This window comes from Narcine bancroftii, chromosome 7 (assembly GCF_036971445.1).
Source record: "Narcine bancroftii isolate sNarBan1 chromosome 7, sNarBan1.hap1, whole genome shotgun sequence".
Classification (NCBI taxonomy): Eukaryota; Metazoa; Chordata; class Chondrichthyes; order Torpediniformes; family Narcinidae; genus Narcine; species Narcine bancroftii.
In genome coordinates, this window is record NC_091475.1 from 15,913,370 (window position 1) to 15,930,747 (window position 17,378).

The 17,378-nt window shown below is 41.7% G+C and overlaps 1 protein-coding gene across 1 annotated transcript in view; it reads left to right on the top strand.

Moving 5' to 3' along the window:
* Positions 1–17,378, top strand: part of itsn1 (intersectin 1 (SH3 domain protein)) — a 181,117-nt gene that overhangs the window by 127,529 nt on the left and 36,210 nt on the right. The window contains 3 exon segments of the mRNA XM_069888982.1: positions 900–1,021; positions 2,056–2,176; positions 4,268–4,459. Coding sequence (XP_069745083.1) covers positions 900–1,021; positions 2,056–2,176; positions 4,268–4,459 — 435 coding nt within the window.

A 17,378-nucleotide genomic window follows, 5' to 3' on the forward strand; every position in this document is an offset into this window, starting at 1 on the left:
TAGATTGCAACAAAAAAATACTGAGACTTGTTATCGACAAGTGTGAGATGTTGCATGTTGGCAAGTCAAACTAAGGTAGGTCGTGCACAGTAAATGTTAGTCTCCTGGAGGGTGTTATCGAAGAGAGAGATCAAGGAGTGCAGGTACATAGATCTATGAAAGTGGCAACTGGAGTGGAAGAAGACGTTTGCTGGTTCCATTGTTTACATCTGTTCTTCACCAGTCCTGGACCTTCTCTCAACCTTCTTGGTGGTCTCCTCTATTTGTCTCTCCACTTCCCCCATCTTCATTTGTCCTCTATCCTATTCCCTTTTGCCCCCTCCCCAACCCTTCCCCTCTCTACTTCTCACATTAATTTTGAGAAAAAGAACCTAGCCTGAAAAGTTGGCTGCCCGTTTCTCTTCATGGATTCTGCCTGAATGGTTGAGTCCCTCCAACTTCTCTTGCTCTTTCCACATGGCTTGTTGACCTGTTTGTGTACAATTAATTTTCTTATCAGACCAAACATATGCAATGTAATTGTGGCATGTGCAGTGGCAGGCAAGTTGAAAATATGTGCACAGATCCATCCCTCTTTAACTTGTATCTGTTTAGACATCATGTTGTCTTTGGAGGTGATGTGGGGAGGAGGGGTTGTCTGAGAAAATTATTTTGATGTTTCCGTGATCCCTAATATGATCAAGCTAAATTTTAATCTTTTCCAAAAACAGTAATGAGATGACAGATTAAACGTGAATGTCGACTTAAAAAAGCTCACTGCTTATAACAGTATTTCTCATGGAAAAGGGCAACACATTTCCCTTCTGTTAATATGTTGATAAAGGAAAATCTAGACCTTTCTTTTTTGCACCAGTTTCATAGATCTTCAGTCTTGTCCTATCCTCATTTGCCTTTTACAGAAATTGCACAAGTAATTGCTCCTTACACGGCAACAGGAGCTGAGCAACTTACACTCGCACCAGGTCAGCTAATTCTCATCCGCAAGAGGAATGCTGGTGGATGGTGGGAAGGAGAACTTCAGGTAGGAAGTTGTGTCCCAATTCCTCTTGAATTTACTTAGAAAAAACATTTTGAAACTAGTTAAAGTTAGAAATTTAAGAAAAAAAGTTCGTTTGCCGTGAAAGTTAGTGCCTTTTGTATGCATTATTCAGTGAGATGGTATGTGGTGGGTCTCTTGGTCATTTGGTAGAAGTTTCTATGGCAATTATGCTAGCAATAGCCAAGCAACTCTGCCCTGTCCTCTTGCAATGTTGACTTCAACCTTCACCTGATCTTCCCCTGAAGTTCTCATCTTTCGAGGTTGATACGACCAGATGTTGATGCAATCATGAAGAAAGGAGCTTGAAGAGATTTGGTATGCCACCAAAGGCTTTTGCAAATTTACAGGTGTACTGTGGAGAGGATTCTGACTGGCCACATCACTGTCTAGTATGTAGGTGCCAATGCGCAGGACAGGAAATGGGTACAGAGAGTTGTAAACTCTGCTAGTGCCATCATGGGCATTAGTCTTCACTCCATTGAGGAGTCTTTAAGAGGCTACATCTCAAGAAAACGTCCTTTATCTTCAAGGACCGTCACCACCCAGGCCATGCCCTTTTCTCACGGCTACCATTAGGAAGGAGGTCTTGGAGCCTGAAGGCGCACACTCAACATTAGAAAAACAGCATCTTCCCCTTTGCTGTCAGATTTCTGAATGGACAATGAACCTATAGACATTACTTTGCTTTCTCTTTATTGCACAAATTACTTAATTTTAAATATAGTATTTATGGAACCATAATTTATTAGCATTTTTGCACCTGTAATGCACAACAGCAAATGTTATGACACATATTCATGACTGTAAACCTGATTCTGAGCATGCCTGGAAGAGGGCCATTTAAAAAATATATTATTTGTGTGCATGGATATGTACTGTAGATAAATAGACTTTTAGGTGGGTAATGAGTTTCATAGAATGTTAGTAATTCAAATTAATGGCATAATCTCTTGTTGAGTTTTGGCTTCATCAACAATGGGTGGTTGGTCTATTAAACACACCTCCTTGGGTTGTAGGCTCGAGGCAAGAAGCGGCAAATAGGATGGTTCCCTGCCAACTATGTGAAACTTCTGAGCCCTGGAACAAGTAAAAGTACTCCAACTGAAGCTGCAAAAGCACCTGTAACAACAAATGCCTGTAAGTTTGTCTCAATAATTTTTGGAGCAATTTGTCCTCCATGGTTACCACGGAGGATGAGAGGATGGCATTCCTAGCTGCATTTGCTCTCGAGAATGTTTCCTCTCTCTTTTCCTCAGAGGTGGCTCAGAATTTAAGGTCACCTTCCTACAGTGCAACTTACAAAATATTATAGTAGACGGGTGACGTGTTTTCATTTTTTGTTCTAAAAAAAAAAGCCTCTAACACATCCTCGCTACTCAAAAGTATTTACTCTTTATTTTCAGCAGTTGATTTTTTTTATTTTGATTTTGGTTATTGGGATACCAAGACTCCCAGAATTTACTCTCCCAGCTGCAGCTTTGCAAAGGAATCCTGAACAAGGTGCTTCATTTTGTTTTGAACGTCTTCCCAAATATTGTAAGGTCAATAACACTTTTTTTTCTCTCCCTCTTTTCTCTCTTCCACCCCTCAACCACTCCGCCACTATTCCAAAATGTGCTTCGAGGACTGGAGTAATGCTTTATCACATGATGCTATGTTAAAATGTGGTATTTCCCTCCTCTTTAGTCATTGTAATGACTGAATAGTAAAAAAGATGATTCACTGATGCTTGTGGTTATTTTTAGAATTGTAAACAAGTTGCTCTATTGATATCAACCCCATAGTGCTGTGCTAAAGGAAAACCACATCACACAACTGGAACAAATAGCCTGCTTCTATCTTGTACAACTATAAATAAGTAAATATTGTGGCAAAAATGCCATCAATTGATTTTTAAGCATGGATAGATGAAAGGTGGTTCGCGAAGCAGGATATGCTGGGACTAAAGACCTTGTCTGCAGAAGATGAATGTTGGACATGCTCTGGAGGTCCTAACTACAGGGGCACTGTTATGGAGATGTGTTGGAATTGGAGTAACTGAGAGATTCAAGCGGCTGGCATTATTTAGTTGGGAACCAGTACCTAGGGCAAGAGATTGATTGACAGATGGAACCTGGTGCAAGCGAGTGCAGATTTTGGGCGGCCTTGAGTGTACTACATGTTAAACTGTCGTGTTTTGGCCAGTTTTCTGTTGTTAGACTCAGAACGTTGCTGCACAGGAATCTTTCTCTTCAGCCCTTCTAGTCTATCCCATTGGCCTGCATTCATCCCATCCAAATTTTTCTTAAACGTTCAAATTGAGCACTTCAGCTGGCAGTTTGTTCTATACTTCTACCACTCTGTGTGAAGAAATTTCCACCTAATGTTCCCCTTTCACCCTTGTATAAACCTCTGGTTTATATCTCACCTAACCTTGGCTGACCTCAAATGACGAGTAAAAAGATGTGTACAATGAGCAACATGTGATGCCATGCTAGGAATGCAATGTCAAGAACCAATAAAGGTATGAATAGAGGTTTCAGCACCAGATAGTTGAGGTTTGACAGAGTTGGGTGATTTTATTTAGAAAATGGAAATGAATGGCATCAGTATTAGATACTGATCATGATTCCAAGGTTGGTTTTGCTTCTCAGTATTCAGTATCAGGTGTCATCAATGAAGGACTTGCTTCCTGACACCCCAAGACCTTTCTGGTTGTTTTTTCTTGCAGGACACAATTCTCTAGAATGATGGAATAGTGACAACTTGCATGGGTGAATGGGAATGTAGAACATCAAAGTTTAGTCCTATCTAGATAGGTGGTGGTGTAAAAGGCTTCAAGTGGGTCGAGAAATATGCTGTGGTCACAGGATGGGCTTGTAAGAATTGTTCAAGTATGGTCCCACTGGTAAGCTTGGTTGAAGGATTTGGTGATTTGAGTGTGGAGCATAAATTCGGGAGAAAATTGGTATCCTAGAACTTTGGAGAGGAAAGGGATGTTGGAAATGGGGGCTTTACAAGGATAGATGTTTTTGTTTCTTACAAGATGCATTGAAATTATCCAGGCTTCAACAAAAGTCAGATTTTTAGAAAGCTGGCTCCCCCAAGGTTTAAGTTTCAGTTGTGAATGACACCCGTCAGTACTGTGGGTGTATTGGTCTCCTTGTTCATTGAAGGATCTGAATGTGTCCGTAGCAGTTTGAGGCAGTTCTGAGACATTGCTAAGTCACAGTTTTATTTCTTTGGCAGTGTTCCAAGTGATTGGAATGTACGACTACATTGCACAGAATGATGATGAACTTGCGTTTACCAAAGGCCAGATCATTGGTGTTCTCAACAAGGATGATCCTGATTGGTGGAAAGGGGAGCTCAATGGCGTCACGGGTCTCTTCCCATCCAATTACGTGAAGCTAACAACAGACATGGACCCAAGCCAGCAATGTAAGTAACCCATGAAAAGTTTTTTCTTTACCGTCTAGTCAGTATGAAAACATGCAGCATTGCTAAAGACCTGCCGTGCTGCTGCGTTTAAGTCTCTTTGAAGACCTTCTGTAAAGCAGTTCTTTTCAGTTCCCATCCCGTTTTTTTTGTTAGAGCATGCACCTTTTTTTTATCCTTTGCATCACGCTGTACATGGCCGACTCATTTCCTAGCTTGAATTTGCACATGTTTCGTTTGCTTATGTGTTGTGTTTTCCTCCTTTTTCTAGGATCATATGTTGCCCAACCCCCACTCAGGCTTGAAAGTCCTCAAAGAGACCCACTATCCCATATCACTACCAGAGGGATGATGGGAGATGCAGCCTTGATCATGTGACTTCTGCATGATCATCAACTGCCTACTGACTAGAAGAACACTGCAGAGCAGTTTACCTCATTTTACTTTAGTTGTGTATAGTCCTAGATATTTTTAGTTTGCCTTTTAATTTTTTTTTAAAGGATAGTGGGTCCTTTTGTGGCTTTGCTGCTCCCAGTTTATTTCTGCACCTGTGGGAAAACACCACTACTAGTTTTTAAAACTGCCCGTTGAAATTAAGACAAACCAATGTTTTCATTTTTAAATATTAATTTTAAATGCCTGCATGCTTATGTCTTGCAAAACGACCCACTATCAAGGAATGCTGCATGTGTTATTAACTCTTCAGTAATGTCCTATTCCAGAAGCTTTTTAAATTCAGATTCTGATTATATTGAACAAACCTGTCACAAATGTAATTGTTCAGTATTAAACATGATGCAAATCATAGCCATTCTGTGAAAGGTAGAGGTGCTTTTTTAACGAAGGGATTATTGTCGAGCTTAATGCAATGAGCTTTGTGGGTAATTCTCAATATTCCTTGGTATGTTTTGGCTCTGATCCACAGTTTCAAGTAAAATATCATGCCTACTGTGCTATGATTTATAAAGAATGACATGGAACTCCTTTTTAGTGCAGCAAAGACAAATGTATTTTATGCTGTACTCCCTACCCAAGACTGCTTAATTCTTGTGGGAAATGGTCATTTGAACAAAAGATTCTTGACAAGAAAGAATGTATAGAAATACTATTCTGCAATTAACTACAGTGTTTACAAATTGTAATCTTTTAGTGCATTGTATTTATACAAATTAACAAACGATGGAGCTTATCCTCACATATAAAATTTGATAAATTCTGTGGCTCAATTAAATGTCCCCATCAGAAGCTGGAGGTATGAAGCAAACCATCTGGAATACTCGTATTCATTTTTAAAACAGTACTGTTTCCATTTTTTTATGCTCTGAAACATCACTGTTTCCTAACACAAGCAGTATATGTAGTGTTTGCTTCTCATGAGGCATTTGGGTAGCGTGCACAAAGGCTGAGGCTTAAATTTGGCTTCATTTTTTGTGGAAGTATTTCATTGTTATAAATATAAAGTATATATAAATATATATGTTATGACCAGTATTAAGAACTGGTTGTCACATGCATCTTTGAACTACATGTACAGGTTAAAAAAATTAAAAGCTCCATTTTAAAAATTGATTGTAATGTGTGTCCTGGTTTCTTTCCAATATGTAAAGAATGTTGGTTGTGTGTGATTTGTTGTTGAATCATCAGTCCAGTTGCGACATTTAATTTTCAGTGCTCCTTCAGTACCATGGGAAAGGTTACGCAGCTAAACCTTTGTTTAAAATTGAACATTTTCTGCTTTTCCACTTGGCTGTTTGAGCAGCTAGGAAATAAAAAAGATTGCCCCTCCCAATTTCTTTCACATAATTAGGTACAAGGACCATAGAAATTGTTTGGCAAGTTTTTCAGGTCAGAAACTAGCCATTCGGACCAACTCATTCGTGCCACAGTTAGTGCAACGCTGTTGTAATGCTAGTGACCCGGGTTCGAATCTGACACTTCTGTCAGGACTTGGTATATTCTCCCTGTGTCTGCGTGGGTTTCTTCTGGGTGCTCTGGTTTCCTCTAACCCTTCAAAATGTATTGTGCTTATCGGTCAATTTGGATACTTGGCCAGCATGGGCTTGTAGGTCGGAAGGGTCTGTTACTGTGCTGTATGACTAAATTTAAAATATAAAATTTAGTCCATCTGAGCTAGTCACACTTGGCTACAATTTGGGCCAATTCTCGCAAAACCTTATCCATTCATGTACCAGTCATAATATCTTTTAAACATCACAACTGTACCACCTTCTACCATTTTTCTCTGGGAGCTTGTGAAAAGCTCCCTGTTAAATCTTTCCCTTCTTACCTCAAATTTATCTTTTGACTTGCCTACCTGGGGGAAAAAAAAATTTACTTTGTCTATTCCCCTCATGATTTTATAAACCTTTTAAGATTCCACCCTCACCCCCATAACCTCCTGTTCCATGAAGAAAAATCCAAGCCTCTCCCTAGACTGTAATTCATGCCAACCAGTTACGTCCTTATAAATATTTTCTGCACCCTTTCCATCTTAATGAAACCTTTTGGTGGGCAACCAGAACTGCGCACAGTACTCCCAGAAATAGTCTCACCAACGACTTGGGCTGTTGTAACAGGACATTCCAGCTCCTGTTCTCAATGCCTGGACCAATGAAGGCAAGGGTGACAAATGTGTTCAATGCTCTATCACCATTTCCATGGAATTATGTACCTGCTTTCCTCCCCCCACCCCCTACCCCAGTCTCTCCATTCTATAGCATTTTCCAAGCTCCGTGCATGTTCAAGTTTAACTTATGAAATTGCGACACCTTGTCCAAGCTAAATTCCACCTGCCATTTATTTGGCATACTTTATCCATTAGAATAATTGAAAACAGGCACTGGAGAAGGCCATTCTGTCCTTGATCTAAATCCCTTTGTAATTTATGACCATCTTCATAGTCTGCTATTCCACCAATTATGGTGCCACCTGCAAATTGACTACCCATGCTAACTGAATTGTCATTCTAATTATCCATAAACAACAGTGGACCAAGTAGCCATTCCTATGACATGTCACTGGCTTCCAATCTAACATTCCTCCATTATCATCCTCTGATTCCCACCATCAATGCTGTATCCCATTGACCATCTTACCATGGATCATATACAATCTGATCTTCCAAACCATCCCACCATGTGGGCCTTGTATAAGGCATTGCAGACAGTATCTAAGACCCTGCTCTCTTCAATATTCTTGGTCATCTGTTCAAAAGGACAACTTAATCAATTCCATGAGACTCTATTTTTTTTCTCATCAATTTTTCCCTTTCAAAATGCACTTGACCTTGCAAACCCTCTACAGTAACTTACCTACGACTGACATTAAGCTCTCCAGCCCATTGTTTCTTGGTGCTAACTCTGAGTTAATATTTCAGAGCTGGGGAACGTTAAGAAACAGGCATGTTTAAACTTGCAGAGAATGGAGTGAAATGGGTAGAACAAAGGGAATGTCAGAGAAAAGTGAGAGAAACAAGTGATGGAGGCTAAATCATGGCAGCTAATCGATGCAGTTGAACGTAAGGTGTGGCAAAAACAGCTGAAAGGGAGCTGCAACACATGCTTATCGCTGGAACTCAATTAAAAAGGAATACTTGAAAAGTGAGAGACAACATCTGCTGAGGGATGAAATTTGGGTTCAATCAGAAATGGCTAAGGATTGAAAATCAGGAGGCTGTAGATACTCGATTGGAACCAAGAGGTTCTTTCCTCCTTTTCCATCTGATTTCCATACCACCATTCTCACCCCCTATCAGATTCCACCACCAACAGCCTTTGTGTTCTAAGACCCACTCCACTATCTCTCTCATGTTTCACTTCACTGTGGTTCACTAATCTCTTATGAGCTCCTGTCTTTCTACTCCCACCCTTTCTCTACACCATCTTCCCCACTCAAGAGATTTCAGCCCAAGGTGCCACTCGTTCTTTTTCTCCCACCAGTGTTGCTCATTTTGCTGAGCTCCTTGAGTAGGTTGTTTTTCCCTTCAGAAAATACTGGGGAGATGCAGCAGACCAAGCATGCTCTGTGGATAGAGACACAAAGAATCACATCCCTGAACAGCCAACCCCTGGCTTCCTGATCACTCCCAGCATTCCCTGCTCACACTGGAACTGACCTGCTCTGACTCCATCTAAACAGGCTAGTTACTGAAGTGTGCCTCAATGGAAGATGGGATATTGTTTTTTGGACTTCAGTTGGGTATTTGTCAGAGCAGTGCAAGTAACTAAAGACTTGGATCATAAGGAAATTGGGAATGGAAGTTGCTATGAGCTAGAGGAGTTGTGGGTAGCTGTTCTCCCTTCTGCTGTCCTTGTGAAGGCAATCAATCACACTATGAGCCCTGATTGCTGTGTGTGAAATGGGACAAAATGGGTGGCACGGTTACTGCAACGCTGTTACACTGCCAGTAATTGGAACCGGGGTTCAAATACCACGATGTCTATAGGGAGTTTATACGTTCTCCCCATGTCTGCGTGAGTTTTCCCCGGGGACCCATATTTCCTCCCACCACTCAAAACGTACCAGGGATTGTTAGTTAATTGGGCAGCTTGGGGCTCACGGGCCAAAAGAGTCTGTTATCTTGCTGTATGACTAAATTTAAAATTTAATTTAGATTCTGTTGTATTGCTGTTTCACCTGTAAGTGTCTTGGTCCACAAATGCTAGTTTTAAAAAAAATTGGTTAAAAAGCTAGGTGTTGCGTTACATCTCATGGAATTGCATGAGGCAACTGAGTAAATGAACATTTTGAAATCTTTGGGGAGAGAAAAAAAAATGGAATACTGACCATGATGTTCTGCTGAATGATGCATTGATGCTGAGGACCTGGAAGGTTAGGAGGAAGAAACCCCTCTCCCTGCTCTGGAGAGGGTGGAAAGCAGGGAAGGGTTGGAGAACGCCATCAACAATTGTGGACAGTCAAGGGAAAAGATTTCTCTGCATGACTGGCTCAGGAAGTTTGTAAGTGTATACAGTATTTAAATTTGGATCTTTAGCATGGAAATTGGCCTTTTCATCCCACAAGCCCCTGCCACTCAATTGACCTACACTCCTGGTACATTTTGAACAGTAGGAGGAAACCGGAGAACCCGGAGTGGATACTCGCACAGACAAAGGGAGTATGTATTTTACAGACAATGCTGGATTCCAACTCCAGTCGCTGGCACTGTAACAGCAATGTGCTAACTGCTGCCCTAATTGTGTGGCCAGCGTGAGTGTTCTCACAATAACTGAGAGTCAAAAGAACTACCGGGGGTTGGTGGCTGCTGTTCTCTCTAAATTGTGTGTGCGCACACACGTTTTGCAACCAGCGCACAAAGGAAATTAATGTGCACACAAAAGGCAGATACCTAAAATGGAGTAATTAATAATTATACTTTTTGAAAATGATCTTTTTATATTTAGTACGTTCTTTCAATCCCTCCATGGGATAATCTTCAACAAATCTGATTTTCTGCTGACGAGCTGTAAACATTTTTCTTCAGCGAGATTTGCATATTAGTAAGTCTTTTACTTGGAAATTACGTAAACATAGAATCACCAAAAGGGGCTTATTCCCAGGGGCACGTTTAGAAGCCAGCAATCCGAGTTCCGTATAGTTCAGGAAAAGTAGGTGGCAACGTTTCAACCAACACTTCCCGAAGAATCCTGCAAAAAAAAAAAAAAATTTAGTAAGTTGGTCAGATTCCGTTTCCTCTTTCAGACCAAGAATTCTCAAGTTGTTTTGTCTGCTTCTTATTGATCAGTCAGACCACCTTCTGCAGTAGGGAGTCAATTGATTTGCTTAATTGAGTATTGAAGAAGACCGCAGAGCCCACCTCACTGACCCTCCTTTGAAGAAGACCGCAGAGCCCACCTCACTGACAAAAGACAAAGGAGGAAAAACCCAACCCCAACCCACCAATTTTCCCTTGCAACCGTGTCTGCCTGTCCCGCATCGGACTTGTCAGCCACAAACCAGCCTGCAGCAGACGTGGACATTACCCCTCCATAAATCTTTGTCTGCAAAGCCAAGCCAAAGAAAAGAAGCAGCCAGTTGAGATTCTGCTAATTCCACTGATCGTTCGAGGGATTTAATCCATTCTTTCAGTAGTTTTAATGTCTTTAACGTCATTCTTCAGCTCCTTAAAGTGTTCCATCACAATAGCTAATGAATCTGCAAAGGGTTCCTCCATTCTTTTGTGCTTCTTCTAGTCAGTTGTTGATAGAAAAATATCAGAAGAAGAAAAAGATCTGAAATAAAGATGTAAGAAGTAGAAGGTAATTAGGAGCCAACTGCAGTTAGCTGCTACTCTATCGGTCGCCAGCAGGAAGTTAAAATTAGAGGGCACATTAGTGGTGGGGTGTTGGGGGGAGGGGAAGTCGTCTGATGCACTTAAAGCAAGACGTAGTCAACGTGGCTATGGAAATCTGAATTTCTAATAGGCTTTGACCTGCTAACCTGTTGCTGAAGATGGAGAGAGAGAAGTTGAGGAATGGAAGAATCAGAAGTTTATCACATGAAACTGCCAACATTCCAATTGCACTCAAAGGAAAAGAAAGTTTTGAATTCTGTGCAGGAGAATAAAACTACCCACATAGTCAATGTAAAAAGATGAAGGGATGGTCTGAGAATTTCATGTTTCCTACAAATATAAGGGTGTACCTTGGGCCTATGCAGATTGCCAAGACTAAACCTTTGATTCGGAGAGAAAATTAATGGAATTAAAAGAGAATGTCTCTGCATAGGAATGTTTAACAAGATGAACAAGTGAGGTATTGACAGGAACAGACTGCGACACTGATCAAGGAAGATGTGGAGGCCCATTAGACCAATCTAACAAGCAGTTGAGATGTTGAGGGAAAATCATTGGACCAGGAAGGTGTCAGTATGAGTTGTGGTGGTGGGGGGGGGCGGGGTATTAGAGGTCCTGTGAATTGAAGTGGGAAGATGATACTGGACAAGGAAGGAAAGTAAACAGTTAAGATGGGAAGAAATATGACAGTGGAGCCAACACCCAATTTAAATGTCTCCAGTATTTTCCTTTCAGATTTTTGGCATCTCCAGCTTTTGGTTTTCGACCACTGGAAAATTTGAATTTAATTCAAAAAGTAGTGCTGATGGAGGGTTCGGACCAGAAATGTCGACCATTCTTTCTCTCCCACTGAAGCTGCTCGACCGACTTGAGTTCCTCCAGCAGAATGCTGATGTTGGAATCTGGAGGGAGGAACAGACTTCGGTGCCTCTCCAGTTTTATTCTCTCTCCACGCATGCTGCCCAGTTTGCTGTTCCAGATCTCCAGCAGATGTGCTGTATTTCCAGTTCCAGCAGGTTTTTTTTTTGCCTCTCTCTGCCTTCTTGTTCCACCAGATAGATAGCTTTGACCATCATCACCCTCTGCTGGTCAAAACCAGTTTGTGTTTTGACGACAATCGCAGTTCAGGGTTCAAGATTCCTCTATTGTCGTAGAATTAAGTGTAACATTACACGAAATTTGCCTTGGCGGACAGGTTCCCCATCACTATGAAACCCTGCCCCAATTTATCTCCCCAAAACGTATTTATATTCTGTCACACCTCTTACAGCCAGAAAAGTAAAAGAGATTTGTCTCCAACATTCCCACAGCCACACTGACTCTGGGAAACCAGAGATCCAGATCTGAACGCCCGACACGGTTAGGAAACCATCAGCACCCTCGGCATATTTCAGTTCCAATACCTAGTGTCCCTTCAGGCAGTCTGCAGCCTGGTGTGAGTCGTTTGCTCGCGGTTGCCAGAAACCTGCAGCCTGCGCGGCTTCCTCGCCTTGAGTCGCCAATGGCCTACCATTCTCTAACTTCAAATTCCATCACCGATCCACCGCTGTGGTCACCGGCCTGTTGGTTGTCTCCTCTGTTTTTCCTTCTCAAATGAGGGGTGGACTCCTTGTTTTATGGCGCCCTGCGCCTGTCCTCGGTCCTCTCTCCTCCCCCCCCAACCCCTCGAGGCTGCTGCCGAACACAGGCACTGCCCTCTTCGACCCAGACCCCGCAGTCGCAGGGTTTTAAAATAAAGCACTGTCGGCTCCTTCAACAAACCATTTAAAGCCTATACGGAGCTATCAGTAATTGGACTGGGTGGACGAACCCTTTGAAGGAGCGCTGCATCTCTTTTCCTCGCTCTCCATGGCTTGGCTGCCATTTCATGTATCACATGATTTCTGTTTACCCAGTTTTGGTGAAGGTCATTGATCTGACAAGTCAACTGTTTCCTTCTTCACAGATGCTGTCTGTAGTTTCTGTTTTTGATTTCAGTTTTCCTAAAAGGGGATATTTTTCATTGCACAACTGTTTTCCGCCTTGACAATTGCACCTCAAAGGTTATAAGCATCCTCTGACTTGTCGGCATCAACCAAAGTCAAGTTCAAGTTTATTGTTGCTTGTGTTGAGGACCAAGAGGAAAGTTTGCTTTGTGAGCAGTCTGGATAGTCAACATGTAGATGGCACAACAGTAAAAACACAGCATAGAATGTAGAGATAGCGAGAGATCAGTTGCAACAGAGCAATGTCAAGTGTAGCAGAGGTTGAGGATGATGGGGTCTCTGGTGGGATGGGAGGCATGCTGTGGAATTTGAAGTTGGTTTTGTCGAAGTCCTTTGCTCTGATGAACATGGCTTCAGGATGCTTTGGTCCCAGGTTGTCGATAGAGGTGCCAGCTTTCCCCTTCACTGGGGTGGGTGGCAGCCGGCCGGCTGCCTGTGGAGCTGATGTGAAGGGAGTAGGGGTGGCGCCTCACTGTTAAGTATTGCAGTCCTGGGGTGCAGGAGCTCATCAGGATCACCGTGCAGAGCTGATGAGGAAGCATATCCCTTCGCCTTTCCTGGGCACTCTGTGCAGCCCATCCTCGTAGATTGAGAAGCTGTCTGGGGCAGTCAGGAGCGGAAGATGTAAGCGTACCTCGGGAAAGCAGAGGACACATTGGACCCTCAGAAAGTGATCGTCAGTGATGCATTGGACTCCTGAAGGCTGTCGCGAACACTGATCAGTTCCCTGAAGATGGTTGGATTTGACTTTGATGCCTTAATTAAGCTATTAGAAATGTAGCTGCAAAATGCACAAATGTTTTAATTATGGTGATCAGTTAATGTTAAGCAGGAATTTCACAGATGCAATAATTAATTATCCTTGATTATTGACCTATTAATTTGTCAAAATATTCTTTAAAATAAGAAATGTTTAGTGTCTTGTGTTGACTTTGGCCTTTGAGCATTGGCTGCCTTAGTTTCCTGACTTTAGATTGTTTGGTCTTTCCAAATCATTGATGATGAGGCATGGAGCTGTCGTCCAACTACTTGACAGGCACATGAATGCAGGAAGAAAAGAGGGTTATGGGTGTGAGGTAGGGAAAAATTAGATTGTTGTGGGGTAGCTTTGCACAGGCCTATACAACACTGTGGGCCAAAAGGCTTCGACTATGCTGTAATGTTTTACGTGTGCAGCAGAAAATGAATCCTTTCTAAATCAAAGGGCGATGTGAAATCCAGTATTACTGCACTACTTGTAATAGTTTTACTACTTTACTGCGAAGGGAATTTCTTCCAGAATCAGAATTTATTGTCATGAACAAGTCACGAAATTCGTTGTTTTGTGGCAGCGTCACAGCGCAAACCTTCATATAATCCACCTCACAAAAATAGTGCACGTAAAGTCAAAGAAAGGCAATGCCTTTCATTCGTTGGCCATTCAGGAATCAATGAGGCCTCCTGCTCTGCTTTACCTTTCCATAGTATTCTTTTAAATCACTGTTTCAGACTTGCTGTTGGTGGACTTATTTCCATATCAGCTTGAAGTATGCATTATTAAGTAAATTTCACTGATTAAAATTCACCAAGATATAAATTCCTCATTTGTTATCATTAGAATTTTTCATTTAAATGTAATTAAATGTATTTGACTTGTTTTATTTCCAATACAAATGGTCAAATAGATGATTTTTAGATTGAAGAATTTTTGTCTCCTGCATCATTCTTCTCGAAGTACTTTACAAGCTAAAGGAACAGGCCGGAAACTTGTTCCAACATCCGCGTCAGTGTTGTTCTCTATCTGTTGCTGAAGTGCGCTGCTTTTTCCCTTTTGAAGAAATAATCCAGAATTCACATAATTAGTGGAGTGAAATTAGAACATTGTCCAAATGCATCTTAAACTTGTTCTGAAATTTAATTGCATGTGAATTGTTTGATTCCAAATGTAAAACTGTGAAGAACAGGGGAAAATAAAGGAAAATAAAAAGTGTCTTTGTCCCAAACAATATGCAGGGCACTTTTTTCACCCAGAAGTATCTATTTGAGACAGATTTGGAATTATGCAAAGTAGAATTATGGATTGTTTACACTTTAAAGTGCTCTCCAAGTTCCTTGCCAAATTGGACTTTCTAAATCCAAGTCTCCATGGTTTAATCTTTTGCCATTCACTCCCCTCATAAAACCACTTGCGTTTCTTGGACACTCTGTCCAGTCTCCACGGTGTTTTACTGGACCAGAGATTCCTTGACAAAACCTGACCCATTTTCCATCCAGCAGTCTGTTGTCCATATTGCTCTCTCAAGTTCAAGTGCAGACTTAACCCAACATGAGTACGATCAGGATGTAATGTGGACTCTTGAGGAAAAAGGGCTCCACATGTAGCTCCATGAATTCCTTTCCACTACTTATTTAGGCTTGATAGGTGCCCTCTGTTGTCATTATAAAGAAGGAAGCAGGTACAGTGTATCTTTTTTACACTGCACTCGAACCTCTTCTTGGTTGCAAAATAGCGCATCTGAATATTTATTGTAAATATATGTGCACGATTCCATTGGTAAAACTCTCCAAAGTAATTGTTATCTGTGCAAACTTTGAGAGCAAACTCAAATATGATCTGATCAAAGATATGGAAACTAATATGGATAACATTTAGAGGGCTCTATGAGGCTCGTTTATCATTAAATGCTGAGGAGGAATCTTGCTGCTGGACGTCATGAGGGAAAAACTGACGGGAACAAGCAAACTAGTTTAAACATTACAAAGACAGCAGCGTAACACTTTGTCTCGGGCTCCTACTGAACATTTGAATGAGATTCTCCATGCTGTTGCAATGTGGTGAAATGTGTGATTCTCTAAATGATGTGAAGAAGCAGGGTGAAGTTATTTTCAATGGGCTGTCGTGGCTGGGCAAAAGCAGTGTTGACGATTTTTTTTGGAGTAAAAACACAAAATTGCTGGAGGATTTCAGACGCAGTGTCCATAGGAGGTCAAGATATATAACCAATGTTTCGGGCCTGAGCCCTTCCTCAAGTTATGAGATGAAATGCCATAACAACTTGGAACAGAAATGGGCTATTCCACCCATCGAGTCTATCCCACATGAACTGATCCATTTTCCCACTTTTCCCCACTCCTAAGCCTTCTCCAAGACCTTTGATGCCCTGGCTAATCAAGAACCTATCAATCTCTCCCTGAAATACACCTAATGATCTGGCCTCCACAACCACCTGTGGCAACAAATTCCACAGACTTATCACCTCTCGCTGAAGAAAAGCAGGCAGGGGCCTGTATAAAAGGGCTGTGGGAGGAGGGAAGGAAGGGCATGGGGAGGAGCACAGGGCAACAGGCAAAGAGTGATAATTAGACATGGATAAGAGGGCAGGAGAGGAAAGGTGAGAATTGATCAGGGGAGGGGGGTGGCTCTGCGAATCCAGAGCTGGAGGAAAGGAGACATTGGGATTGGGGAAGGGGAGAGATCAAGGACGGGGTGGGGAGGTGCTCTCAGAGACCGGTGAAGTCGATAATACTATCTAGTTCAAGGGTGCTCAGACATAATGTCCTGTTCTTCCTCCCCACCCCTTCCCCTATCTGGCCCGGAGTGCTGGTTATGTATCTTGGCCTCCTCTAGACACTGCGAGACCTGCTGAGTTCCTCCAGCATTTTTGTGTTTTTACTACAATCAGAGTGTTTCGTACTTCACTCCCTGATTATTTGTTAGTGTAGGTCAACAGGGTTCAGCATCTTGGCTTTCGAACTTAAGGAACTGGCTGCTGTCCATTGCTGGTCTTTGCAATGAATAGAGTTTGGCCTGACCTCTGGATGATGCGAAGTTCCACACGTTCATGAGGTTTATTCCTGAAATGAAGAGGTTGTCTTATGAAAAATGTCCATCCGGTTGGGCCTGTAATCTCTTTCCATGAGCGGTGATTTTTCTTGACAGTATATGTGCCAAAGATGATTCCTCTCATGAGAGATTCACTAAAACTGGTGACGCATTTAAGACAGTGATGAGGAGGAATTTCTTCTCAGCAAATTGTAAATCTTTGGAATTTTTCATCCCAAAGAATTGTGGAGGCCAAGTCATTTGATATATTTCAACTCTGTGACAGGTTTCTGGTCTGTAATTGAATCAAGACTTATGGGGAACAGGCAGGAAAACAGAGCGGGAGCCAAGATCCAATCAACCGTGATCTCGTTAAAAGGCAGAACAGGGTTGAAATGCAACTCCTGATCCTGTTCCTACAACTCCACAACAGGTGACTCAGATCATAAAGCATCTTGCATGTTACAGATGAAATCATTTAATTTACGAATCCTTCATCAAGTTAACCCTGTAGTGAGTGAATTAACTCTTTCCTGCCCAATGACCAAAAAAGCTGAACCAAAATCGATTTGCATTTATTGATTGTAAGTCACAGCTGAAAATTGAGCGAATGAATTTAATCAGAGATTTTTCACAATTCAGAAATAAATCTTTGAGCAGACCTTTTTGGAAAGAATGGCTCCAACAACTGTGCAACATTATAAATTGGCATGAAGTGGGGTGGAGTTAACATTAATCATGGCATATCTAATATCTATTAGAAATTGGTGAGATTACTTAATAAATCCTTTAGCTACTCAATAAATGAACAGTCTTAAATAGCTAATGTATTAAGTAACGTGC